A 26,679-nucleotide genomic window follows, 5' to 3' on the forward strand; every position below is an offset into this window, starting at 1 on the left:
GAGCTCTCTGTGATGTGTGTCGGGGACCTGCTTAGATAACAGTGTCTTTATCAAATGTTTTCAGAACAAGCAGGAACCCAGTGTGTCTGTAGCTTTCTCTAAGCAGATATGTTGTGTTAAGTGACAAAAAACCAAAGACTTCATCAGGCCGTATAGCAAATCATTCAAATCTGGTGTCTATTAAATGTAGATCTGAGACTACTATAGAAAAAACAGCTAAAACTGTTAAGTTAGCGCTTTTAAACATCAGATCACTCAACAATAAGTCTCTTTTAGTCAATGATTTTATCAACACAAATTGCCTTGATTTTATGCTTTTAAATGAAACTTGGCTAGATGACAGTTGTAGCGCAGCAGTTCTGAATGAAGCAGCTCCTTTAAACTTTGACTTTTTGAGTGTTTGCAGAGTTAATAGGAGAGGTGGAGGCATCGCTGCCCTGTTTAAAGATGTGTATGAATGTAAACAAATGTCATTTGGTGACTATTTGTCTTTTGAATATCTGAGTATAGCACTAAAAGGTGCTCCACGCATCTTACTGATCATTATCTACAGATTTTTTCGTCCTTAAAATAGTAAGTTTATTTCTGACATGCCCTTAATGGTTTTGCGCCCTGCACTTTGGACTTTGTGCCAAGATCGTTAAAATAGAGCCCAAAAACTAAACACTATTTGCTGTTTTTTAAAGGGGAAGGGCTACACTATGTCCCACACTCTCCTATTTCAGTTGAGATTATGTCAAACATCAATGAAGCTGAATTAATGAAAATGAAGGTAATTGTATATGTAGTGCACAGAAATAACTTTTTAATCGTGCTCAAGAATCAAGCAGTTTCTATCTAAAGGTCAAATCTGTTAATACAGAAGTGGGCAACTGAATATAGTGTGGAACAGTTGAAAAATATATCTAGCGTCATGCAGAATACAAACTGATATACTGATGTTTTGTGTTGAGTATTGAACAAGGTAACAATTCCACTCATTTGCTTACTCGTAGGTTTGCCAAGCTCCTCCTTCGGCTTCCTGCATTGCGTTCCATTGGCCTTAAGTGTCTGGAGCACCTTTTCTTCTTTAAACTGATTGGAAACACCCCCATTGACACTTTCCTAATGGAGATGCTGGAGTCGCCCCACTAGTTGCGTCAGAGGAAAATTGGGAGATTTTCTGCCCTAGGTCCTGGAGATAACTGTGACTGCACTTTTTATTCCCAGAGGAATTACAGCAATTGGTCAGCCTCTGGTCTGGGGGTAACTTTTTTATTTAATTTTTTTTTGTTATTTCTTTTCATTTTTTTTTTTTCTCTTGACTATCTCTTAAGTGCACCATAGAGTCTAGAGACCCAAAACTTGCCATGAAAAATTATTGGTGCTACATTTGAAAAGTAAGCTAATTCTTCATATATATATATATATATATATATATATATATATATATTAGACAACAAGTTTAAAATGTTTTTAAGTATGGAAGCTCCAGTTACCTGACTGGTTTAGATAAGTGGGGTTTACATTTTGATAGAACCATTTGAGGCTTTTAAAACACTGTGGATGATAAGCTTTAAACGTATGTAAGTGTGCTTCACCATCTCTTAAGTTTGGGTGCTTTCTTCCTGTAAGGCTAATTTATTTTGCCCCTACCTGTAAGGACTGGTCTTGTGGGCAGAGGATAGATAGATGAATGAATTGGTTTGGTATTTTAGGTTTAAATTGACATTTACTTTGCTAGCGAATCTGGCAAAGCAATCTATATGCAATGAAGCTTGAAACGATGCAAAACACGAAAAGACTAGATGTTTAATCTCCAAAAATATTTGCAATTTTTACGTGATATTGTGCAATGTTAGCCTAAATTCAGAGGTGGATGTGGATTTTATCACGTCATGAGTGCCTAACTGACATATGCTTGATATATGTTTTTTTATTTAACGTTTGACAGAAGAATGGAAAAACGAAAAGACGAATCTCTGTTCTTGTCATCGAAGCAGGTCGATTTTCTTTTGCTCTATTTTTGTTTTGCCTGAAGTATCCTAGGCTGAATTTGTCTTAAATCTGCATTGGTTTTAACTAGTTAACCGTCAGTTAATAATACACTCTCTTCTCTTATTGCGTATCAGGTAACTGTGTAAGAGTGATAATTCCTTAAGAAAACTGCACTACACACACAAAAAAAATGTCATTCCTTTTATTTTTTCCTTTTTTTTTCGGACCAGTGTCAGATTAAAAACAACAACAACAACAAAAAATAATTAAGTTGGTGCTTCGGAATCGACATTTGATATTACAACCCTAAAAAGTGCACAGGTAAAACTGCAAAAAGGAAAAGTACAGCTATCTTCAGCTTTATAGAGATACTAAATCCGAGCAATATGAGTTCATTGGTGTGGACTTGCTGTTTGTATTTGGAAAACCTTCCAACTTGAAATTTCTACAATTAATTTCCTCTAGTACTGTGCAGACCCTATTGTTCAGGGACATTGTGTAGCTATTGTGTAGACATAGACAGGATCAATATATATATATATATATATATATATATATATATATATATATATATATATATATATATATATATATATATATATATATATATTTCTCTTGCTTTTATCACTTTCTTTAGTTTGTAGTCGACATACAACTTGCAGAAAAGACATAGTTTGCACTGGATTTTACCATGAATCCTAGACTTGGATTTTGTCTTTTATCTCCTTTCTGTGATCTAAGCTTATTTGCTTTTCGTTTTCTTTTGACCTACCATTGAGATTTGTTTTTCTTTCTTTTCTTTTGCTTTTCCATGGCATCTTTTTGTCCTTGCAGAGAAAGTTATGAGGACAAATGCAAACTCACTTTTGCCATAGATATATCTAACAAACAAACAAGGTTGTTTTTGTATGGTCTTGTACAACCAACATCTTTACTGCATTAGGCATGTTACATGTCTGTTGTTGCACTAAAATTGTCATACAATTATGATTGTAATGAGATTCCATCAGTTTCGATGTTGTCACAGCTCATTTTAGAGGAGCTCTGTGACACTGCAAGAAAACCATCTGCTGTACATGACCCTAAATAAAGGTGGTGATATGTCTAACAACTCTGTTTTTGGAGAGTTTTTTTTTTTTTTTTTTTTGAGGATTGAAGAAAGTAAAAGCTTGGTGAGTGTAAAACTCAATTTCCATTGCAAATTTGCAAGCTAGTTTTTACATTAAAAACTATTATAAAATAACCATTAACCCTTGTTGTATGATTAAAAAGCCTCTTGCTATGAGTCAGGCAATAATATTCAGATATATTGGTTAAACGATCATGTGATTTGGAACAGGTAGTAGGTGCGTTCGACTTCATGCAGCGCTGCGCAGATCAATGTCGACTGTCACATGTGGCATCAAAGCTCTGAGATCAGACGGCAGACTTAGACCGTGCAGCATCTGAAGAGCGGCTGCAGGAGCTCTGATGACGACACCGATATTACACCATTGGCCGAGTTCACCACATGACAATAAACACGTGTATTTCGGGTTTATTATTGGACAAATTGCGATTCAAAAGTTTCAATACAAACAATTCACTTTTCATCTCCTCTCTATCTTGTACACATCATGCTTATTAAAAAACTACAAATATTTTACTGCAGTATCATCTTTTGTTAAATAATCTGGTTATAAAGGCTGGCTTGTTTGCAAAGGTTTATTTTCGACCTTTTTATACAGACTATTTACTGCATTCAGCTCCACAAACAATTTTAATTATATATTTTAGTGAATAACCTATATATGAACTCAAATAAGTCTTACAGACTATAAATAAAATAATTATCATCATTGATCCTGCCACCCTAAAGCTTTCTTAACAAAAATCTTAGAATTCTGAAGTTTTCCTCAGAAGTTATAAAGTCAGAAATAAAATTGTGTTTGTTTCATGCAATTCTGAGATGAAAACTTGCAATAACCTTTAAAAAAAAAAAAAAATTTGTTCAGTGGCAAAAACTGGCTTTCCGTACATTAATACTAATCAGCGCAATCTGAAACCAGGTGAGTTTTGAATTCCAAAATCCATTGCATTTTTGAACTCATCATAGCTTTTTGACACTGGCAATTTGATTGTGTTGGCACAGGTGCTTGCAATGGGAAATTTAGAAGACCTTTCAAAAATGAGTCTGGGCTGTGGCACAATTGTTGAAGGAGGCAGTGAATCTAATCCCGTGGCAAACATCAAAATGTTCTGGAGGGAGACTCCTGTTTCTTGTTCTGAAAAGATTAAACAAAAAACAAAAAAATATCACAAAATTTGTTATCAACAACAATAAAATATAATGTTCAATCCTTTATCTCCAGTGTCAAGCAGATAGTCTCTCCAGTATCCCAGTATTCTTGTTTCTTCTTGTCGTCTGGTGCTACCAGGTTCACTGAGCTGTGGCTTGAAGACATCCTCCAGAGATACAGATGTTAGACTGTCAACACTGTAGCACATATAGGGTCTGAATGCAATAGGGTGTTGTTCCAGGGCATTAATGACATCCAGGGTGGAAAGCCCATCCCTAAATCTATAACCCAAATAGAAATCACAAAGTGATATCACTTCACTCATAATTATTATATTATCTCAAATTAGGAACAAGACTTACCTTTGTACAGAGTATTGGTTTCTGTATATAATGTACCACAGTATGAAATCCTTCACAATGTTGTCTTTGCCTTTTACACTTTGTGGGAAATCAAAACACCCAGCAGTCTGCAGCAAGCTTTCATACTTCTCAATCAGTGCGTGCAATTCATCTAGTGATTCTGCACTTGATATCTGGGGTAAATGGTTGCAATTAGATTACAAATAACACACACACACACACACACACACACACACACACACATATATATATATATATATATATATATATATATATGTGTGTGTGTGTGTGTGTGTGTGTGTGTGTGTGTGTGTTATTTGTAATCTAATCAAAAAAAATATATATTGTGCCTTTAAATAAACAAACAAATAAATGACTTAAAAGAAACTTAACGCACCTCAATTAAAGCTGCCTTCATGGTTTCATCTGTTACATCCTCAACTGTTCCATTAATGTCAGTCCTACCAATGAGGTAATCATACAGCATGTTCGATAAAAAGCGAGGACCTGGACCACCATGTACAATAGAGACTGCAATCATCCGGCCAGCAAGGAAGTACTCATCTTCTCTGAAAGCTACAGGAAAATATATTTTTTCTAGACTAAGTGAAAAAAGACAGTAATGTAAATTATTAAGCAGTTACAAGCTTGAAGTAAATAATTTACCTGCATTATTAAAGGTGAGAAATCTCCCGTTTTCTGGTCCATCAAAAATTCGCCGTGCTTTTAAACAGTCTATTAGGAGGGTTAGAAACTCACGTTTTGGACCACCTGTGTCAACTGCATCTTCAGTTGAGCCTTCATCACCTGTGAATTTGACAAGCATGTCATGCAATGGATCATATGATGCACGTTTAAAACCACGAACTGCTCCATCCCAAATATTTGCTCGATTTATGTTGAATCTACTGCAAGACGTCCTTATGATCTTCTGTGAGAGATCTGACACAATGTCTGCAGCAGAGATTGCATCTGAGCTGTAAAACACAGATTTCGATTAAGCCAATCAATCATGATGCTATAAAAATGGAGTGAATAATTTAGAAACAACATAATTAATAAATTACATCCATTCCTCTTCAACATGTTGTGTACTCTGGTCTGACCCTTCTGAATCACTTTCAATCACTATTGGTGCATACAGACGTGTGTAATTACTGTAAAGACAGCATAAAATGCATACAAAATAATTGTAGACTAAAACATTAAAATTAGTTTAAAGCAATTTATTTTTTAACTACAATCTAGTTAAAAAAAAGCTATTTAACTACAAACTTACGTGTAGCATTTTTGTTGGTCACGTACATGTTCTTGTATGTTGGTTCTGATTTTTCCTGCTTCCTTGATTTGTCAGAAAGAGAACACATTTTTAAATTAAAACCTGTTTTTAATTAATATTACATAAACCACATAAAAAAAATGAATTTCGGATTTGTTGTAACAAACTAAAGGCTTGTGCACACCAGGCCAACTTTCACTCATGGTTATGACCAATGCCTTATGACTAAACAAAGGGAGACAGTTTTTTTTTTCTTTTTTTTTTGGTTTGCTTCACAAACTGCAGAAAATACTGGTCAACCAATAAGCTTTGCAATTTGGTTCCAATGCTTGGACCTGCTGAACTTACAGCAAATCATGACTTGTAGATCATCAAGCATAAAATGGTTTTGTGGCACTCTGCTCTGTCACACATTGAAAACTTGCCTGTTCCTTCTGAGGCCCTTATACACTCACAAAAAGTACTGCATTTACCCCCAGAAAAGCCTGATCTGAGGCCAGTATGCAGCAAGGACAATTCTGTTAATAATGCACAAGCAGTGCTTCATGCTTGCAGTGCAGAGCCCTGAGCGTATACTATACCTTTGTTCAATAAAAATTTGAAAAAGTGGAGTGTGTTGGTCTGAAAAGATGTTGGTAATGGGATATTGTTACACTGCCTGCCTCACTCCCATTCAAATTATACCACAGATAAAATAGGATTTGACTGCAAGTTTTATTTTACCTTTCTTTCATACACATAGGCTGACAAACAAGTAAATACATTTGACAAACATCAATATGTTTTAACGAATGAGTAAAAACTGTCTTTCTTCTGTATGACAAGTGATTGTCAGGTGTAATGGGATATTTCTGTTTTTCATTAAGCAACTTTTGTTTGCACATTCACTTAGCTCAATGCCAGCAAAAATCACTTAGGTATGAATACCTTTTAGGTATGAAAACATCTCGGAAATACACTAAAAATCGTATTGGTGTGCATCAGCCTTAAAGTTGTAATGTACATAAGTTGTAACATAGGTTAACTTACTTGTTCCTGAACAGGCAAAGAGTGATCAGGTGGTCTAAAAAAAGAACAACCAAAGATTATTTTGTGCAACACTTGCACTTCAGAAAATGTCCTCTTAACTTTACTAAGGTAATACTGGTGTGAGCTGCTTCCTGCTTCATCCGCACTATCCCATATCTGTGTAGAGAACAGAAAGCAGGAGTCAAAATGAGCTACAATTAAATGTTATATTTATGTTAGGAGATATGCAAATAAATGACCCACCAAAGTGTCATTCTCATCATGTTGACTGTGAGAGGTAAATTTTACTTGCACTACACTGTCTTCACTTGAGGAATCCTCATTACAGTCTTCAAACAACAAATATGAACATAGTAAAATTTAGATTCAATTAAAAAACATGTATATGTCATGTTTTATACATTATTTTTATTAGATTTCCTTTAAAATAAATATGCTCACCAGTGGCAAAAAAGTCTTCAACTGTGCATATATACAGTGTTATTCTTTGGTAAGCCTTCCCAATTGCCTCTTTGTACAGCTGTAGTTTAAAAGGGGTGTTTGTTCCTGGAATATTCTTAACCTCTGAACCATCTGGGTACAGTAAAACATAAGGCCCATCTTCCATGTCCTGATTAAAATCTTTTACTTTCTTTTGGCCAGCTATTAACACTTGCTCAGATGTCCAGTTTGTTTCAACTTCAAGAGGCAGCCGTTTCCCTTTCAGGGGCTTTAGGACACCACAATGTCTTTCCATACTTCCAATGTAAATCTACACATGAAAAGAATTAACACAAATGTAACAAACTGGACATTATAATAGGCTTTAATATAATTGTTATGAAAAAAAACATTAAAGACTGATTAAAGAAAAAACATGATTTTGAAAGTAGTATCTACACTTCCTCAATCTAACCCTGAACTGAATTCCTGAGCAAACAGATATTCGTGATACGAAGTAACACTTTACAATAATGTTTAATTAGTTATGGCTTTGTTCAGCATTACAAAATCTTTTTCATATGCTAATATATGTTTAACCACTTACACATACATAAATGTATTTTGTTAATGAATTAGATATCGTGACCTAACTATGAACCAGACATTAATTCAACAATGCTAAACCTTTGTTCATGTAAACTTAAAAATATAATAATGTTACTTGATGCATTAGTTAACATGAACAAATAATAAATTTTTTTTTTAAATTACACAATCTAAAACTGTCATGTTAGTCATGTTTGTGGACTCTTTACAAACATGATTATTATCAGTAATAAAGTATTTGTTTAGGGAATTAGGAACCTTTTTGTTAAGTGTACACTACTCTGTCATTATGTAATGGTTTACTAACATTTGTAAATTCTTTACTAGCATTATCATTAACAAAGCATTTGTTAAAGGAATAATGAACTTTAAAGTGTACACAACAACAACACTAGCTAATGTATCACTAACATTTAACTTTTTTAACATGATTATTTATTGAAAAAGTTATTGTTATTATTTTATTATTAATATATTTTGTTTTACTTTTTTTATTTTTTATATTGTGTTCTTTTTAAGCTGTGGCCTAATGGTTAGAGTTGGACTTGGATAATCCAAAGGTTGCAGGTTCAAAGTGCCAGGACCAGCAGGGATTGTTGGTGGAAATATTCACCTCAGTACCACGGCTGAGGTTCGCTTGAGCAAAATCACTAATCACTGCTTTGTAATGAATCCAAAGATGTTTATATACAACTGAACATACAATTACAAAAGATTCCTAATGTGCTTAAGAAATGTTGTGTTACTAATCATGTTAGTAAAGAGTCCACAAACATAACAGCCAGGGACGTTTATGTTTATGATTAATAATGCATTAACACACACACGCACCCACGCACACGCACACACACACACACACACACACACACACACACATATAAGTAATGCTTAACAAATGTATTGTTTATTATTAATTAATGCAAATTAACTAATACAAACGTATTGTAAAGTGTTTCTGATAATACACTGTATCCTTTAATTTATAGTAATTATTAAACAGAAGTGTCTTACTAGATCACTACTGGATGTATAAGTTACCTTTACTTCTTTATCCTTCTTTGAGGCATGACTTTTCTTTGTAAAAAAGGTTTTCCTCTCCTTCTCCTTTATTGCCCTGAACTTCATAAAGCAATCCACAGAACTTGTTTCTGTTTTTCCTGCTTCAGAAACATTGTCATAAAAATCTATTGCATGTCACATTAATCAGCTAACGAAAATCTGCATTAAATATTAAAAAGAATAAAACATTCTTTAGAAATAAAACAGCATGTCCAATTAACATAAATCCTCGGGATCGTGATTTAACGAGGTGTAATGTTACAACGCTATTTTAATATATTCATCAAAAAATAAGAAAATTCCATGACAAACCGTGTTATTCGATTTCATGACAGATACGATTTATGAAATTCATAGGACCCTACAAACAATACAGCATTGTAACTTACCTCCACTGGTGCTGGGCTCATTTCCATCAGGAACTTTGCCTTTCAGAAACGTTATGTTTTTTCCACATTTGCTGCAGAATGACGGGCAACTGTCAAGTGAAGCCCCGCAAAATGGGCAATACATGATTGCTACCAAGAGCAACGTCCGAAATGAAACGAAACTTTCGAACTAAAACTCTTAAGATGGGCACACTACTGCCCGTTACCTGCCACCTAGTGGTCAGGAGCATTTCCGTTGTGTTGTGATTTTAAAGTTGCAGCACTTTTCATCTTAGTGTTGCAGCATGATTCATCTTAGTGTTGCAGCGTTTTTAACTTAATGTTGTTGTGTTTTCATCTTAATGTTGCTGCATTTTTATCTTAATGTTGTTGTGTTTTTATCTTAATGTTGCAGCATTTTTATCTTAATGTTGTTGTGTTTTCATCTTAATGTTGTTGTGTTTTCATCTTAATGTTGTTGTGTTCATGTTGCAGCGTTTTCATCTTAATGTTGTTGTTTTGCACTATTGGGCCACCGTAGGAAACGCCTCAGGCGTGACAGACTATGGAAGCACTAATTACACCACATCCTTCTGAGGACGGACAAATCACAGCTCGCGATTAGGAGCCCACCCTCTATAGTCCGCTGTGATTCCCTGAATCAGCATTCTAGCACTCTTCCTCATGAAGACTTTCCTTAAACACCCAGGCTGCGCTGCTCTGTTCTCAAACGTACCATCAAGGCTAACGTTGCCGAACGCAGCTCAATCATATTGAATCTGTCGTGGGTTCTTTGCTCGTTACGAAGTATTTTTTACTGCTTTTACTAGCAGCGACTGATATAGCTAACGCGTTAAGGCGAGCTAACTGTGATTTTGTCTCACCATGTCTAAAGTCACGGTGGAAAAGGGGAAGGAGACCTCTTCGCGCTCCTGTCCTTCAGCGTGCGGATTTATGATCTCGGGCCGGGATTCACATGCGATGTGCATTGCATGTATGGGTGTGAAGCATGCCCAGGCCTCGTTGGCGAACACCGAAAAGGCAATGCAGATGAGTGCACTGCCAGGCAATGCAGATGAGGATTTTGGAGAGAAGGCTTCGAGTGGCGGCATCTTCCAAGGACGATCCGGTTCTCTCTGCCGCTCTGTCGTCAGCTAATGACGTCAAATCCTCTCCATGGGATCTTGCTTCATGGGCGGATATCATGGAGGTAGAATCCCCTGAGTATGAGCTGCTGTTCGACCAGCAGCTACTGGCGGGCGGTGATGAGATGGAAGGGGATGAGGAGAAGGATGATGAGAACATGAGGTCATCCAGGAGTTAAACGGGATGTTACGGGAAAAGGCTCGCTCCCTAGCAAAACAACTACTTCCCGCTCTCCCAGATTGCATCACGGAGATGAAGCGGTCATGGGATAAACCCTTTACCAAACGCGTGCCTGTCAAGTGTTACTCATTGCTCGACGTGAGTGAGATGGAGGGGCTAGGGCTCTTTAACCCTCCCGTGGTCAAGCAGACGGTGGCTCTTCACCTGCATCCAAACAGGCGGGCTGCTGTTTCATCGGCCACACCGTCCCTCCCTGGTAAAATGGAACGCTTCACTGCTTCCATGTACCAGAATATATATAAATCTTTGGCACTAACAGTGAGGGCTTTGAACATCACTTCATTGCTGACAGCCTATCAAGCCGAATTATTGGAGGAGCTTGGCACGCAGCTGGACGCCGGCAATCCAAACCTGGCGATCTGGGGAGAGATCTGTAACATTACAGACCTCTATCTGAGCGCCTCACGCAGGGCGAGCAATCACTGTGGCTGAATCTCTCGAGTATCGGGGACAGGGAAAAATTGGATCATCTCTACGCTCCCGTAGACTCGAGTGGGATATTCGGCCAGTCAGTCGTGTCGATGAGGCAGAGATGTGACCTTAAGAAGAAGGATGAGGAGACTTTTGACTTCTGCTTGCCTCGTAAAAGGACATCACGTCCTCCTGTTCCTGCTACTCGGCCCATTCCTCCGACGCAGGGCAGAACATTTGTTAGTGCGTCCAGACTGCCTAAACCCCACAGCACAGAGCAGAGGGCCCGCACCCCCGCTGATCCAAAGGCTAAGCCAAGGGGAAAGCAGTGATCCGCTAACCCCTCTGGCAAAAAGAAGGGGGACTCCTAGGACGCTATGCTTGGAGAGGAGAGACGGGCAGCACCTAGGGTTTTCTGCGATGTCTTCTCCACAGTCTGCCGCATTTGTTTCCCCACCCGCAAAAATGCAGAGGAGGTGGAATTTAGGTGGAGAAATGGTTCAGAGTTGTGTTCAGGCCAGTTCAGCTTCCCCTCAACACACAATATTCCGTGGATTGCCGACGGCAATTCCACAAGTTCATTTGCAGAGCATTCGGCCACCATGTGGTCTGCCGAGTTCAGGCACGCGTTCGCAAGTGCGTTGTCACAGAGCACTTCATTCCCTGTGTCTGCCGCGATCGATCTCAAGGATGCTTACTTTCATATAAGCATTTATCCAGCACACAGAAAATATCTCAGGTTTCCCTTTCAGAATGAAGTGTTCGAATTTGTTACTCTTCCATTCGGGCTCAGTCTAGCTCCGCCGGTGTTTAGCAGATGCATGGAAGCAGCGCTGTCTCCGCTGAGACACAAGGGTCTATGCATATCCGCTTACCTGGACGATTATCTAATATGCGCTCGCACAGCATTGTCTGGGGAAATCCCAGACCACAGTCATGACCCTCTAAAATCCTCGCCAGATTATGGTCCGTTTATTACTTCAGGGTTTGTTTCGTTGAGTATAAGTTCTGTTAAAGTGCCAGTTAAAATCTTATGTGACACTGGGTCTTCTGAGAGTTTTATTTTTAAGTCAAAATTGCAGTTTTCTCCTGAGTTTTTTATAGGGAGTAGTGTTCTGATCCAGTGGATTAGAAATATTCATTGTTCCTTTACAAAGGATTCAGTTGGATTCTGAATTAGTTCAAGGAGAGGTTGAAATTTGCTTTACGACCATTGTTACCTGTAGAGGGTGTTGATTTAATTTTAGGAAATAATCTAGCTGGTGATCGTGTGTGGCGGTGTGTTGTTCCACCGGTCGTTAAAACCACTACTTGTTTGTCTTTAGAGACAGATCAGAATGATCATGATTTTCCTGACGTTTTTGTTTTTTTGCGCTGTAACCCATGCAATGAGTGTTAAAGCGGAAGTTGCCCAGAATGAAGAATTAGAAAAGCGTTAATTTGATCCGTTAGCTAAGTTGCCTGTTCTTCCTCCTTTTTCACGCGACAATTTAATATCAGCTCAGGAAAAAGATTCTGATTCAGCAACTTAATTTAAGGCTGTAAAGCCAAATGATGATTTTGAGAGTGCTTCTGCTGGTTATTTTATTAGAGATGGCGTTTTGATTTGCATCATGCTGTGGGTGAATCCATCTTTCAAATTGTTGTTCCCGAAGTGTTTCGTGACATAGTGCTTAAAACAGCTCATGGTGGTGTAGCCGGACATCAAGGGGTTGAGAAAACGTACCACAGTATAATGCACTATTTATTTTGACCTCGACTAAAAAGAGATGTGGCGAAATATATTAAGACTTGCCATACGTGCCAATTGGTAGGTAAACCTAATGAGGTATTAGCGCCAGCACCGCTATATCCTATTCCTGCTGTGAGCCATCCTTTTGAGTATTTGACTGTGGAATGCATTGGTCCATTAAGTCCGTCTAAATCAGGTTCTGTGTATCTCCTAACTGTGCTGTATCAGGTGACAAGTTACCCTGCCGCTTATCCTTTGAGAAAAATCACGACTAAAGCCGTTGTGAAAGCTTTGTCTCAGTTTATTTAACTTTTTGGAATGCCGAAAGTTATTTAGACTGACAGTCACTAACTTCATGTCTCGCGTGTTTGCTCAAGTGCTAAAACAGCTGCGTGTAAAACATCATATTAGTAGTGCATACCATCCGGAGAGCCAAGGAGCTCTCGAACGTTTCCATCAAACATTAAAACAACTTTTAAGAGCATACTGCAATGAGCTAATTAAAGATTGGGAAGAGGGACTCCCATGGTTATTGTTAGCAGCATGCAAGGTTGTGCGAGTTTAAGATTTAGCCCTTGTTACAATCCTATGTTTGTCTTGTCTCATGTTTGTTTTTTCTTGTTCCTGTTTTGCTTAGAACACATCCAATTGGCCACTTCCAGCTTGCTTGATCCTGATTGGCCTACAGTGTTTTAAAAAGCCATGACACCACTTCCTTGGCAGCCATCTTGTTTTTGGCCACTTGCTTGTGTTTGTTGAAATGTTTGATTGTGGTATAGTGCAGAGTTTTTGGATGTGTTAGGACTGAGAATATTGAGATTTGTGAGTACTGTTTGTTTTGTTTGACTTCTGAGATTATATTGAGAATTGTGAGTACTGTTTGTTTAGTGTTTGCTTTGTTCATGATACTTTGTTCCACCGGCTTGTTTGACCTTTGTTGCCTGCTGACATTGATTTTGGATTGTCCTTCAAATATGGTTGCCTGTTTTTGTAAATAGATTGTAAATAGTGTATATATTGGGATAGTAAGGAGTTTGACGCCATTTTCTTTGTAAAACCTTTTTGCCTCTGTTTTTGTGTTAGGTAGTTAGGGAAGTGAATTGTACTTTCTTTTCTTTTGTTTGTGTTCAGGTAAGTTAGAGATTTAATATAAAGGAATTTTTGTTTGTTATTTTGGCCTTGTCAGCTCCCGAATTCAAACCCCAATAAATCTTTGAATTAATTTTTGTTGTCTTGTCTTTCATGTTGTGCACCATCCCTAGACGGTGCGTAACATGAAATTGGGGGCTCGTCCATTGGTTATTTGCTCTATTAGCTGAATTTACTTGGCTCATTTGTTTTTGCATTTGTTTGCCTGGGGTTTTTCTTTTGATAAGGGAGGAAATATAGTGATTGGCTCAACTACTTTGATTGGCATGGCATCAAAATTTGAACTTGATAAATTTACAATTGCACCAACAGAGGAGCAATTAGATAAATGTCGCAAAGACGATTTGTTTTTGATTGCAGAATTTTTTGATATAGTCATACCTCGAAATGCACTGAAAAAGGAGATCAGAGAGGCATTGTACATGGAGCTTGTTAAACAAAAGATCTTACCTGATGCGAATGTGCAGGGTTTGGGTGTTGCAAATACAGTATCATCTGAAGAGTTGGAAGCTGCTGAGGCAGAGTTCAAACCTACGGATGTTGCGAGCATGGATCCCATTAATCCGCCTTCGCTAACAGATCCACAGCTGGCAATCCGGTTGAAAGAACTGGAGGTGGAGTTAAGTCGACAGCAGTATGAGAGCCAGCTTTTACATGTTCGAGCAGTTGAGCTTGAGACAAAACGAGACATCTGGCTGAAAGAGCTGGAACTTGAATCAAAGACTGGACAAAATCCATGTTCACCTTCTTCCCTGACAAAGGGAAGCACTCCAGTGCAGAGTCCAGTAAATGCCTCCTCTCCTCTTCCTGCAGTGCCATCTGTGACACCGGTAAGTCCTAACACTGATTTTGATATTAGCAGACAAATTTCATTGGTTCCTACATTTAGAGAGAGTGAAGTTGACACATATTTCACTGTTTTTGAGCGTATTGCAGCCACGTTAAAGTGGCCAAGAAATATTTGGCCTTTATTGTTACAGTGCAAACTGGTTGGCAAAGCGCAAGAAGTATGTTCTGCACTGACACTTGAGCAAAGTTTGGAGTATGATTCGGTTAAGGCTGCCGTGTTAAGAGCTTACGAACTCGTTCCAGAAGCCTATCGACAAAAGTTTAGGAAGCATGTGAAAAACCCCAGTCAAACATTTGTTGAGTTTGCACGTGAGAAAACCACACTGTTTGAAAAGTGGTGTGCTGCTAGTAAAATTACCACATTTGAGCAGCTGAAAGAACTCATTTTAGTGGAAGAGTTTAAGAATTGCATTTCAGAAAAGATTGTAGTTTATTTGAATGAACAAAAACTTTCATCACTATCTGAGGCTGCGATTTTTGCTGATGAGTTTGTGCTCACACACAAGGTTGCATTCACGTCCCCCCGTTCATCTCGTGCTGTTATAGATCGCAGGGGTAGCGCTAGAACAGCAGTAGCTGTGCCAAAAGATGATCACATTGCTGAATCTTTAACAGGGTCCCGAGAGTGTTATTACTGCCATGAAAAGGGGCATTTAATTGCTGGTTGTCCTGTGTTACTGCGCAAAAATCAGAGAAAAGCTCAGGATGCATCTAAAACTGTGGCCTTTGCGAGTACTCACACTTCTGAATTAGTACACTCTATTGATCCCTCTTTTTATCCATTTGTGTTTGAAGGTGTAGTGTCATTTTCTGAATTAGATCAGGAGCAAAAACCAGTTCACATCCTTCAGGATACAGGTGCTGCTCAGTCTTTTATTCTGGCAGATGTGCTTCCATTCTCTTCACAGTCCAGCTGTAATTCAGATGTTTTAGTTCAGGGAATTGAACTTGTTGTGGTTAGGGTTCCTTTGCACACTGTTTATTTACGCTCTGACATTGTGACTGGCTTAGTTAAAGTGGCTGTACATACTCAGTTACCACTGAAGGGAATTTCCCTTATCCTTGGGAATGATTTAGCAGGGAACAAAGTTTCTTGTCTTCCTGAGGTTACTGAGGTACCTTGTGTGCCAGAAGAGGATGTGTTGACTCGAGAGTTTCCCAGTGTATTTCGTTCTTGTGTTGTGACTCGTGCACAAGCTCGTAAACTTGATAAGGAAATTGATCTTTCTAATTCCTTCATGAATTCAGATTTACCAGATGTTGAGAACAAAACTGAAGATGCTTGTTTACAGAATCTGAGTCTAGAATCTAAATTTGACTTTCCTTTTGACAAACAGCGCTTAATAGATGCACAACGTGCAGATGATACGTTGAAGTCATGTTTTGCTGCTGTGATTGAGATATCTGACTTACCCAATCATCCAGCTGCTTATTTTTTAGATGGAGGGGGACTTATGCGTAAATGGAGTCCAGAAAACATGAAGGGTGACTGGAGCTCTGTATTTCAAGTAGTCATTCCAAAAGATTACAGAGAATATGTGCTAAGTGTGGCTCTTGACCATGAATTGTCTGGTCATTTAGGTATTAGGAAGACCTATAACAATCTTTTGAAACATTTCTTTTGGCCTGGAATGAAGTCTACGGTGTCTCACTATTGTCGATCTTGTCACGCTTGTCAGGTTGCTGGCAAACCAAATCATGACTGAGCCATTTGAGAAACTTGTAGTTGATTGTGTTAGACCTTTACCAAGGACTAAATCTGGTCACTCCTACTTGTTAACTTTGATGTGTTCTGCTACTAGGTTTCCTGAAGCTATCCCACTGCGTTCCTTAAAGGCTCCAACCATTGTGAAGCCAATTGTAAAGTTCTGTACCACATTTGGCCTGCCAAAGTTTATTCAGTCGGACCAAGGGTCAAATTTCATGTCAAGAATCTTCCGTAAGGTCATGAAAGAGCTAAACATTCAACATTGTCTCTAGTGCGTACCATCCACAATCGCAGGGTGTTCTTGAAAGGTTTCATCAGACCCTCAAAACCCTTATCAGAACCTACTGTCTCCAACATGAGAAAGATTGGGATGAAGATGTCCCACTTTTATTGTTTGCTATTCGCAATACAGTACAGGAATCACTTGGATTCAGCCCAGCTGAATTAGTATTTGGACATACTCTTCGCGGACCACTGAAACTGTTACAAGAACAGTTACTTTCTACAAGTCAGTCAGTCACTACTCCTAAGAATGTATTGGATCATGTGAGTTCATTTCGTGAATGTTTACATTTAGTGTGGAAACTAGCACAACAGTCGTTAGCAACCTCTCAGTCCAGAATGAAAAGCAGATATGATAAGAAGTCTGTCCAACGCTCATTTAAGGTTGATGATCAAGTTCTGGTATTGCAGCCTTTACCCGGCTCTGCTCTACAAGCAAAATTCACAGGCCCTTATGTGATTGAGGAAAAATTAAGTGAAACTGATTATGTCGTACAAACTCCTGAAAGAAGAAGAAAGACTCGGATATGCCACATCAATATGCTTAAATTGTATGTCTCTCGCCCTGATTGTAAAGACTCTGTCAGTTCTCCGGTGGTAACTCCTGCTGTTGTAACATCCATAGATGTGGTTTCTCCAGAGTATTCTCCTTGCCTAGATGATCTTCATTTAGGAAGTGCTTATCTTTCTGGTGCTAAATTGCAAAATTCTGAAACTTTAGAATCTCTTGCCTCAAAACTTTCCCATTTGCCAAGTTCATCTCAAAGTGAGCTTGTACACTTAATTAACAAGTATTCTAGTATTTTCTCAGATGTCCCAACTGTGACTAGTGTGTTGATGCATGACATTGATGTTGGTGACCATCGTCCAGTAAAGCAGAATGCTTACCGTGTGAATCCAGTCAAACGTGAAATAATGAAAAAAGAAACCCAGTATCTAGTTGAGAATGGTTTGGCAGAGCCAAGCTGTAGTCCCTGGTGTTCTCCATGTTTGTTGGTTCCAAAAGCTGATGGAACTTCCCGCTTTTGCACAGATTATCGAAAGGTGAATCAATTAACCAAATCCGATTCCTACCCTCTTCCCAGAATGGAGGATTGCATTGATCGCATTGGAAGTGCTAAATTTGTTAGACTTGCTTAAAGGATACTTGCAGGTGCCGCTCACGGAGCGTGCTTCTGAAATCTCAGCCTTTGCCACCCCAGACTCCTTTTTACAATACAAAGTTCTAGCTTTTGGCCTTAAAAACGCTCCAGCTACTTTTCAACGCTTGATGAATCAAGTATTGGCTAATGTAAGAAATTGTGAAGCATATCTAGATGATGTGGTATGCTACTCAGATACATGGGGTAGTCACCTACAAACACTGGAGGAAGTGTTTTCAAGACTTCAAGCAGCTAATCTTACTCTTAATTTAGCTAAATGTGAGTTCTGTCATGCCACTGTAACATACTTGGGAAAAGAAGTTGGTCATGGTACTGTTCGCCCTCTAGGGGCTAAAGTTCAGGCAATTGTTGAATTTCCTGTGCCCAAAACTAAAAGAGACCTCAGGCGGTTCCTTGGAATGGCTGGCTATTACAGAGATTTCTGTAAAAAATTTTCTGATGTTGTAAAACCTCTAACTGATAACCTTCGCAAAGATGTACCCTTCAGCTGGAACTCTAAGTGTGAATTTGCCTTTAAATGTCTTAAAAATTTGTTGTGTAATGCTCCTGTTTTAGTTGCCCCAGACTTCACCCGACCTTTTAAACTTGAAGTGGATGCCAGTGGTACGAGGGCCGGTGCTGTCCTGCTACAAGAAGATGAACAAGGAATCGACCATCCTGTGTGTTTCTATTCTAAAAAATTCAATCGTCATCAGGTTAATTACAGTACCATTGAAAAAGAAGCACTAGCTCTTTTGTTAGCATTGCAACATTTTAAGTATATGTCGGATCTAGTCCAAAACCCATTGAAGTATTTACTGACCACAACTCACTTGTGTTTCTTCAGCAAATGTGTAACAAAAATCAGAGACTGATGCGGTGGGTTCTCATTTGTCAAAGTTTTAATTTACAAATTAAGTACTGACAATATAATTGCAGATTCATTGTCTAGATCACATTTGTAAACTTGTAACCATGTTTACACTTATGTGTGGGGGTGTTACAATCCTATGTTTGTCTTGTCTCATCTGTTTTTTTTTTATTGTTCCTGTTTTGCTTAGAACACATCCAATTGGCCACTTCCAGCTTGCTTGATCCTGATTGGCCTACAGTGTTTTAAAAAGCCATGACACCACTTCCTTGGCAGCCATCTTGTTTTTGGTCACTTGCTTGTGTTTGTTGAAATGTTTGATTGTGGTATAGTGCAGAGTTTTTTGATGTGATAGGACTGAGAATATTGAGATTTGTGAGTACGGTTTGTTTTGTTTGACTTCTGAGATTATATTGAGAATTGTGAGTACTGTTTGTTTAGTGTTTGCTTTGTTCATGATACTTTGTTCCACCGGCTTGTTTGACCTTTGTTGCCTGCTGACATTGATTTTGGATTGTCCTTCAAATATGGTTGCCTGTTTTTGTAAATAGATTGTAAATAGTGTATATATTGGGATAGTAAGGAGTTTGACGCCATTTTCTTTGTAAAACCTTTTTGCCTCTGTTTTTGTGTTAGGTAGTTAGGGAAGTGAATTGTACTTTCTTTTCTTTTGTTTGTGATCAGGTAAGTTAGAGATTTAATATAAAGGAATTTTTGTTTGTTATTTTGGCCTTGTCAGCTCCCGAATTCAAACCCCAATAAATCTTTGAATTTATTTTTGTCGTCTTGTCTTTCATGTTGTGCATTATCCCTAGACGGTGCGTAACAGCCCTAATGACATCGTCCTTGGGCACAAGATTAAAGGTACTTTATCACTTTTAACGAATGACCTTGTTGAAAGGGAACCACCACTAAATCTTCTAGAATATGTAAATGGGTTTCGTCGAAGGTTATATCGGGTCGGTATGTTAGCGTCTGAAAATCTTAGTAAAGCGCAGGATAGGATGAAATTATGGTATGGTTGCCGGTCTGAGCGCCGTGAGTTTGTTCCCTTTGATCAAGTTTTGGTTTTGCTTCCTGTTACAAGATCATCTTTTTTTAGCGAGATTCACTGGACCTTATTGCGTTGTAAAGCGCGTGTCAGACCAAAATTATATAGTTTCGACCCCAGATAAAAGGAAATCCACTCAACTTTGTCACGTAAACCTTTTAAAACCGTACTTCTGTCGCACACGTGAGAGCACTGTCCTTGGTGCTGAAATTAAACCTGTCACTCTGGTTACCGAGGTGAGTAAATCTCCCGTGACTACGGTTACAAAGTGTGAAGTAGAGAGCGCTCCATCTGATTATATCGTTCAACCTCGACTCTGTAATTCAGAGCAATTGACTAAATTGGATATTATGTTACAACATTTAGTTGATGAGAACTGAAAGCAATTGATTCATTTAATAACTGAATTTTCATAGCTTTTTTCATATATTCTCTTATGCACAGGTTTGGTACATGATGATATTGATGTCGGCGAGTCTTTGCCTATATGACAAAGATTTTATCGAGTTTCTCCTGACAAGCAAGCATTTTTGGAGGCCGAGGTTCAGTATTTGTTATATACTGGCCTTGCAAAACCGTCCTATTCCAGTTGGGCGTCACGCTGCATTCTGGTTTCTAAGCCCGATAAAACATTTCGGTTCTACACGGAATAAAGGAAGTTAAACAGCGTTACCAAACCCAACTCGTTTCCGCTCCCGCGAATGGAGGATTGTGTAGATTCTGTTGGTTCAGCAAAGATCATATCTAAAAATGATCTTTTGAAGGGTTATTATCAAGTTCCACTAACTCCTCGTGCGCAAGAGTTCTCTGCGTTCATCACTCCATCCGGGCCCATTCCCGTTAAAGTATTTTCCGATCACAATCTGCTCACGTTCATGAAATCTTTGCGAAGTCCCAATCAATGACTTATCTGCTGGTCATTGTTGCTACAACTTTACAGCCCAGACATTCAGCATATTCGAGGGCGAGATAATGTTATGGCGGATGTACTGAATTAAAGTTGGGTAAGAGATAAGATGTGAGTGTGTGTGTGTGTGTGGAGGGGGGGTATCGTCCTTGTGTATTTGATTTTTGTTTGTTGCAGAGTCCTTTTTGGGGCCTCTTTTAATAGGGGAGGTGTCCACTAGATGTAGGTGGCCCATTATCTGGTATTCTTCTGGAGTTTTGAACAGGTGCGGTGTTTTGCTGTGATTTATGTTTGGACCAAGTGTGGAGTGTTACCTGTGATGTGCGTTTGGATAAAGACCAAGAGAACAGGACTGCTGGTGTTTATCCTTCCCTCTTTAGCTTTGGAGTTTTTTTGTTTTTTTTTTCTTTATATTTATGTATTATTTTACTTTTGATTAAATATATTTAAGTTGATTTGATTTTCTGGTTTGTATCTTTATTTGGTTTTGTTTCGACTTTCTTGAGCCAGGAGGTTGTAACAGAGCACAATATCCTGCTACGTTTTCCAGGGACGTCCATGCATATTTTAACAAGACAATTTATTTTATTTTTTTTTCAAACAAACTTTTATTTTGAAAAAAAGAAATTTACAATATAAATCAGGAAGTAATCTGAACAAGACTGGAATACAAGAATATACAATTACAAAGTAATAAGAACAGTAAGTAAAAAGAAAGGAGTAATAGAAAGAAAATAAAAAAGAGAACAAAATGAGGAAAGGAGAAGAACAAAATTAAATAAAATAAAAAAAATACAGAAAGCATCAATTACTAACATACTGGAAGCATGATATTTTCATAAGTTTCTATTAACTTGCATAATTTCTTGTTGTTAGATAGATGTATAGCTTTAAGCATGGAATCAATTTGATTAGAAAATGGGCAAACGAGAAAGAGGATTTAAGTAAGTTTTGTTTGTGGATAAAGAATTTAGCATATAATATAAAGAAGTTATTTTATATATATATATATATATATATATATATATATATATATATATATATATATATATATATATATATATATATATATATTTCTTCATTTTTATTCTTGGAATTAGAATAATAACAAATAATTTCTTTCAGTTTAAAGATTTGTTTTGTTGCTTGGGATTTATTCATATTTGTGAGATTTTACATGTAAAAAAACATGTGTCAAAGTTTCCTCATTTTCCTGACAAAAGGAAAAAGTATCTGCAATATCAGTAAATTTTGAGACTAATGCATTGACTGGGTATATTTTGTGTAGAATTTTAAAATGGATTTCCTTTGCTATGTTTGGGATTACATATTTATATGGGAGAAGCCATGTTCTTTTCCAATTAATGTCCTCTATTAATGCTGACCAATATGATTTCCCTTTTGGAGCAATAAGATTTTTTTTGTTGGAGAATTCGAAGGATAAGTTTGTTGTTGCATTTCTTATCATATACACTAATACCTTCTAATAATAAGGAGGGTTCTATGTTTTTTTTTATTTGTATATAAAATATGTTTTTTGTTGGATGTATTAATTCTTTTGGGATAGCATTTACAATAATGTTAAATTTCTTAAATGGTATTGGAAATTGATGAATTTTCATAAACTGTTCATAAGTTAACAAGTTCCCCTAGTCATCAAATAAGGAAAATAAATGTAATATATCTCTGTCATACCAATTAGAAAAAAATAAGGATTTACTCTTAACTGTAACATCAGTGTTATTCCATAAAAATTTTTTATGTGGAGAAAAGTTATAGGAATAGCATATTTTCCAAGCCAGTAATGCTTGCTGGTAAAAAATTAGCTAATTTTATAAGGAGTTTATTTGGAGCAAAATTACATTTCAAAATAAATGGGAGACCGCCAATTTTATTAAACCAATAATTGGGAATAAAGAACCATATTGAATTTGAACTAGTTAAACATCTTTGAATCCAACTGACTCTGAAAGAATTTATAGAATTTTTTATATCAATAGCTTCTAATCCCCTTTATCTTTGTTATGTGAAATTAATGCCTTTTTTAATTTATGAGATCTATTTTTCCAAATAAAATCAAAAAATTATTTATTTATATCTTTTTTTATTTTATCATTAGCAGTTAAGGATAATAAAGGATATACTAGGTGGGAGAGACCTTCAGCTTTTGATATAAGAACTCTACTGTAAATGGATAGATCCCTTTGTAGCCATAGATTGAGGATATTCTGAGTTTTTTTTTATTCTAGATGAAAAATTTAGTTTTTGTCTCTCAAAGTTATTTTTATTAATATATATATATATATATATATATATTTATACCTAAATATTTAACAGTTTTTTTTTACTAGTATACCATTTAACAGCAAGTCACTGCAATCATACAGAGTTAAGATTTCACATTTATCTAAGTTTAAATGAAGACCTAAAGCAACCTAAAATGTTTTTATTGATTTTATGGCTTTGTTAATTTGATAACTTTCTTTTAAAAATAAAGTGGTGTCGTCCGCTAGTTGAGAAATTTTTATTTCTCTTTCAAAAATATGTATACCTTTTAAGTTTTGGCTATTAATAAGAGATATAGAGAGTAATTCTGTAACTAAAATAAATAAAAAAGGGGAAATAGGACAGCCCTGGCGGACACCTCTTTCTATTGTAAATCTTTGAGATGTAAACATGTTAATAATAACCGAATTTGATATATCTTTATAGAACATCTCTATTATATTAATGAATGTTGAGCCAAAGCCAAATTCTTTGTGAGACTGGAAAAGAAATTTATGTTCTATTGTATCAAACGCTTTGTAGAAATCAAGAAAAAAAATTATAGCTTTAGATTGAATAAAATCTGCATAATCAATTAGATCAAGACCAATCTTATATTGTTACTAATATGCCTACCATTTAAGAAGCCAGATTGAGATTCTGTAATCATAAGATTTAATTTAGTTTTTAATCTGTTAGAAAATACCAATGCTAATATCTTATAATCTACTGTTAATAATGTAATGGGTCTCCAATTGTCGATTAAAAGTGAATCCTTTTCTGGTTTTGGAATAACGATTCCTTGTTTCATAGTAGTTGTCACTTCTTTTTCAGCAATACATTCATTATACAGCATTAATAATATGTCTTGTATTAAGTACCAGAAGTGTGTATAAAAGTCTACAGAGAACCCATCAATACCTGGGGATTTTTTTTTTTTCTTCGAGAATAGAGCAGCCTGTATTTCCTTTTTAGTTAAATCATCATCACAAAATTTGGCAAAATCTTCATCAATCATGGGTATGTGTGTATTAATTGTGTGAAAAAATTCTTCGCATTTATGAGCATCAAACTTCGATGAGTAAAGATTTTTTATAAAACGCTGACACGAAAGATGAGATTTTACAAGGTATTGTACAGGTTGAGCCCTCAATATTAAGAGCAGTAAGCGAATTTCTTTTATAATTTCATTTGTCTAGTGCAAAAAAATAACTTGAGTTAGTTTCACCCTCTTCAAGCCATTCAGCTCTTGATCTGATAAAAAAAAACCTTTAGCTAGGTCTAAAAAAGCATTGTCTAATTGAGCGTTTAAACTTTTTAAGAGCAAATCTTCATTAGGGGTCAACTTTTTTTGCAATAGTGAATTTACTTTGTCTAAAAGATTTTGAATGTTTTTATTTATGTTTTTTTTAAGGTCTTTACTTCTTTTAATGGCTATTTGTCTAGCTTTATATTTGAAATATTCCCATTTACTTTTACAGTTATTACTAGGTAATTCAGAAAAAAAATCGGAAAAAAGCTCTTTTATTTTGTCATTAAACAATTTATCTTTATGTAATGAGTTATTAAACTTCCAATAACCTCTCAGTTTAGAGTTGTTATCTGTATTACATAGCAATTGTAATTTAACCAATTTGTGATCAGTTAAAGGAGCAAATATATGTAATGACTCATATACAATTGGTAGGGCTGAAGTAGAAATTAGAAAAAAAATCAATCCTAGATTGCAATGACCTGCTTTTATTAGGCCATGTAAATTCTGTTTTGTTTGGATTAAAGAAACACCACGAATCGATTCAATTAAATTTAGAACACAAAAAAGCAATATTACTATTGAGCAATTGGTATTCTGCAGCTTTAAGGGGAAATCTATCTACTGCATCATTAACACACTCATTAAAGTCACCACCTAAAATTATTAAAATATCTGGATATTTAGAAATTATTTTTTTAAGTTCTATGGTTAATTTATTAAACATTTTACTATTATCGGTTTTATTATTATGTCCATATATATTAGAAAGAATAAATGTAGAATTGTCCTTTTTAACTACTAAAATAATCCACCTGCCCTCTTCTGCCATTTTAGATTCCAATATATTGCCATTGAATTTGTGTAATAATCATAACTCCTGCTGAATGATTGGTGCCGTGGCTACAGAAAATAGAATTACCCTACTGATATTTCCAGAACTTCACATCAGTTTCACAAGAGTGACACAAAAGATTAATACTGCTTCACTACTTTTACAAAATAAAAAAATAAAAAATGCTTTCATTTTTATAGTTTCTCTTTAAACCCCTTACTTTTAAAGATGATACAGAAAATGAATTAAACATGTATTCCATAACTAGAACTAACACTACAGCTAAACCTACTAAACAGTAATTAGAGTAAACAGGAATAGGAACAATATGCAACTAACAACGCATTATAACATTATAACAAGAATTTGCAACTTAACATCTCAATGTATGTATACATACAAATATAAGTATGGGCTGTGGATAGTTAAATTATTGATTCATTGGAACATTATGGCTACATAAACTATTTAGCAACAGGATTTTTTTTTTTTTCCCTCACAAAATAGAAACATGTTATTTGCGAGCATCTGAAGATTGACAGTCCTTGGTACAAGAGAGTTATTCTACCTCAGAATAGTTGTATTTCTGGCCATCAGTTAACGCATAAGAGCTTCTGTTAGAAGCTTTCTTTCCATTGTCTCTAGCTTGTTTGACCAGAGGCCAAAGTTTTTTCTCTGGCGAGACGATCTTCTAGATATAGCGCTTATGTCAGACGGAGTTGGTTGCTGTTTAAAAACTTGCAAACTTTGGCTGCTTGCCAGATGATGTCTCTGAAACGATGAAGTGCAAAAAGAATGATGATTGATCTGGGTTTCCCATCTATCCTTTTTGGACCCACTCGATGTGCGATGTCGATAACTCTTTCTAAGTCATCACTCATTCCTGGAACAACATTGCTGAGAATATCAACTGTCACTCCTCAGGTGTTCTCTCCCTCTTTCTCCTTGACACCATGTAATTTCAGGGTCCATTTCCAGCTGTATCTTTTGCATTCCCAGAGTTCTAGCTTCATGGATTTGGTCGTCTTTTGATTGCTTGAATCTCAGTGGTATAGCAGATAAGGATTCTTTATGTACAGCAACGTCCGTTACAAGTTGCGTCATGGTCGAAGATAAAGTTTAAATCTGTTTCGCTGTTGCTCTGGTAGATAATTCAATGGCAGATATTTTTTTTGGAGCATTTTGTCATATTTCCCGGAGAGTTCGTGGATCGCAGACAGAATCTCTGACGAGCTGTCATGGTGGTCTAACGGATCTCTTTTCGTATTTTTTGACGGGGTGTCCGGTAAGGGTGTCATGAGTAGATCACTTACTTCTGGATTTGAATCAAACCAGTTGCTGTCCTCAAACTTATCTGAAGTCTCCATGTCCTGGAGTTGTGTGTTGATAGCATTGTTGTTAGCTTTGTCATCTGAAGCCATCGTGTTAACATGTGCGGTTTTTCTACAAATCTGTTT

At 36.6% G+C, this 26,679-nt stretch overlaps 3 protein-coding genes across 6 annotated transcripts in view; 1 reads left to right on the top strand and 2 right to left on the bottom strand.

Annotated features, from left to right (window-relative positions):
* The window catches only part of rxrbb (retinoid x receptor, beta b), a 28,985-nt gene extending 27,010 nt beyond the window's left edge, over nt 1–1,975 (top strand). For 2 of the 3 annotated variants that reach the window (XM_073924577.1, XM_021466616.3), the window contains one exon: nt 996–1,975. In XM_073924577.1, coding sequence (XP_073780678.1) covers nt 996–1,134 — 139 coding nt within the window. In that variant the 3' untranslated portion in view covers nt 1,135–1,975. 3 annotated transcript variants of the gene reach the window in all.
* LOC141378071 (uncharacterized) overlaps nt 1–26,679 on the bottom strand; it is a 502,199-nt gene that overhangs the window by 168,092 nt on the left and 307,428 nt on the right. The window lies entirely within an intron of this gene.
* On the bottom strand, nt 2,825–9,588 carry LOC110439008 (G2/M phase-specific E3 ubiquitin-protein ligase-like). Of its 2 annotated transcripts, XM_073925454.1 has the most exons (11): nt 8,994–9,588; nt 7,368–7,677; nt 7,170–7,255; nt 7,042–7,082; nt 6,927–6,960; nt 5,898–5,959; nt 5,686–5,775; nt 5,285–5,595; nt 5,016–5,194; nt 4,619–4,791; nt 2,825–4,537 (listed from the first exon to the last, which is right to left on the bottom strand). In XM_073925454.1, exons 1-11 carry the CDS (start codon nt 9,078–9,080, stop codon nt 4,288–4,290), a joined length of 1,623 nt encoding a protein of 540 aa, XP_073781555.1. In that variant the 5' UTR covers nt 9,081–9,588; the 3' UTR covers nt 2,825–4,287. The 2 variants fall into 2 exon arrangements, with proteins under 2 accessions (XP_073781555.1, XP_073781554.1); XM_073925453.1 differs by having other exon boundaries at nt 6,927–7,082.

Source organism: Danio rerio, chromosome 16, assembly GCF_049306965.1.
Source record: "Danio rerio strain Tuebingen ecotype United States chromosome 16, GRCz12tu, whole genome shotgun sequence".
Lineage (NCBI taxonomy): Eukaryota > Metazoa > Chordata > Actinopteri > Cypriniformes > Danionidae > Danio > Danio rerio.

Bases quoted from the DNA above. Each gene is read 5' to 3' on its own strand.
- LOC110439008 (XM_073925453.1), bottom strand. From the start codon at position 9,080: ATGAAGTTCAGGGCAATAAAGGAGAAGGAGAGGAAAACCTTTTTTACA. The intron at 7,083-7,169 runs GTGGGTCATTTA...TTCTCTACACAG, and splicing joins ATGATGAGAATGACACTTTG to ATATGGGATAGTGCGGATGA. The intron at 5,960-6,926 runs GTAAGTTAACCT...TGACAAATCAAG, and splicing joins CTTTGCCTGTTCAGGAACAA to GAAGCAGGAAAAATCAGAAC.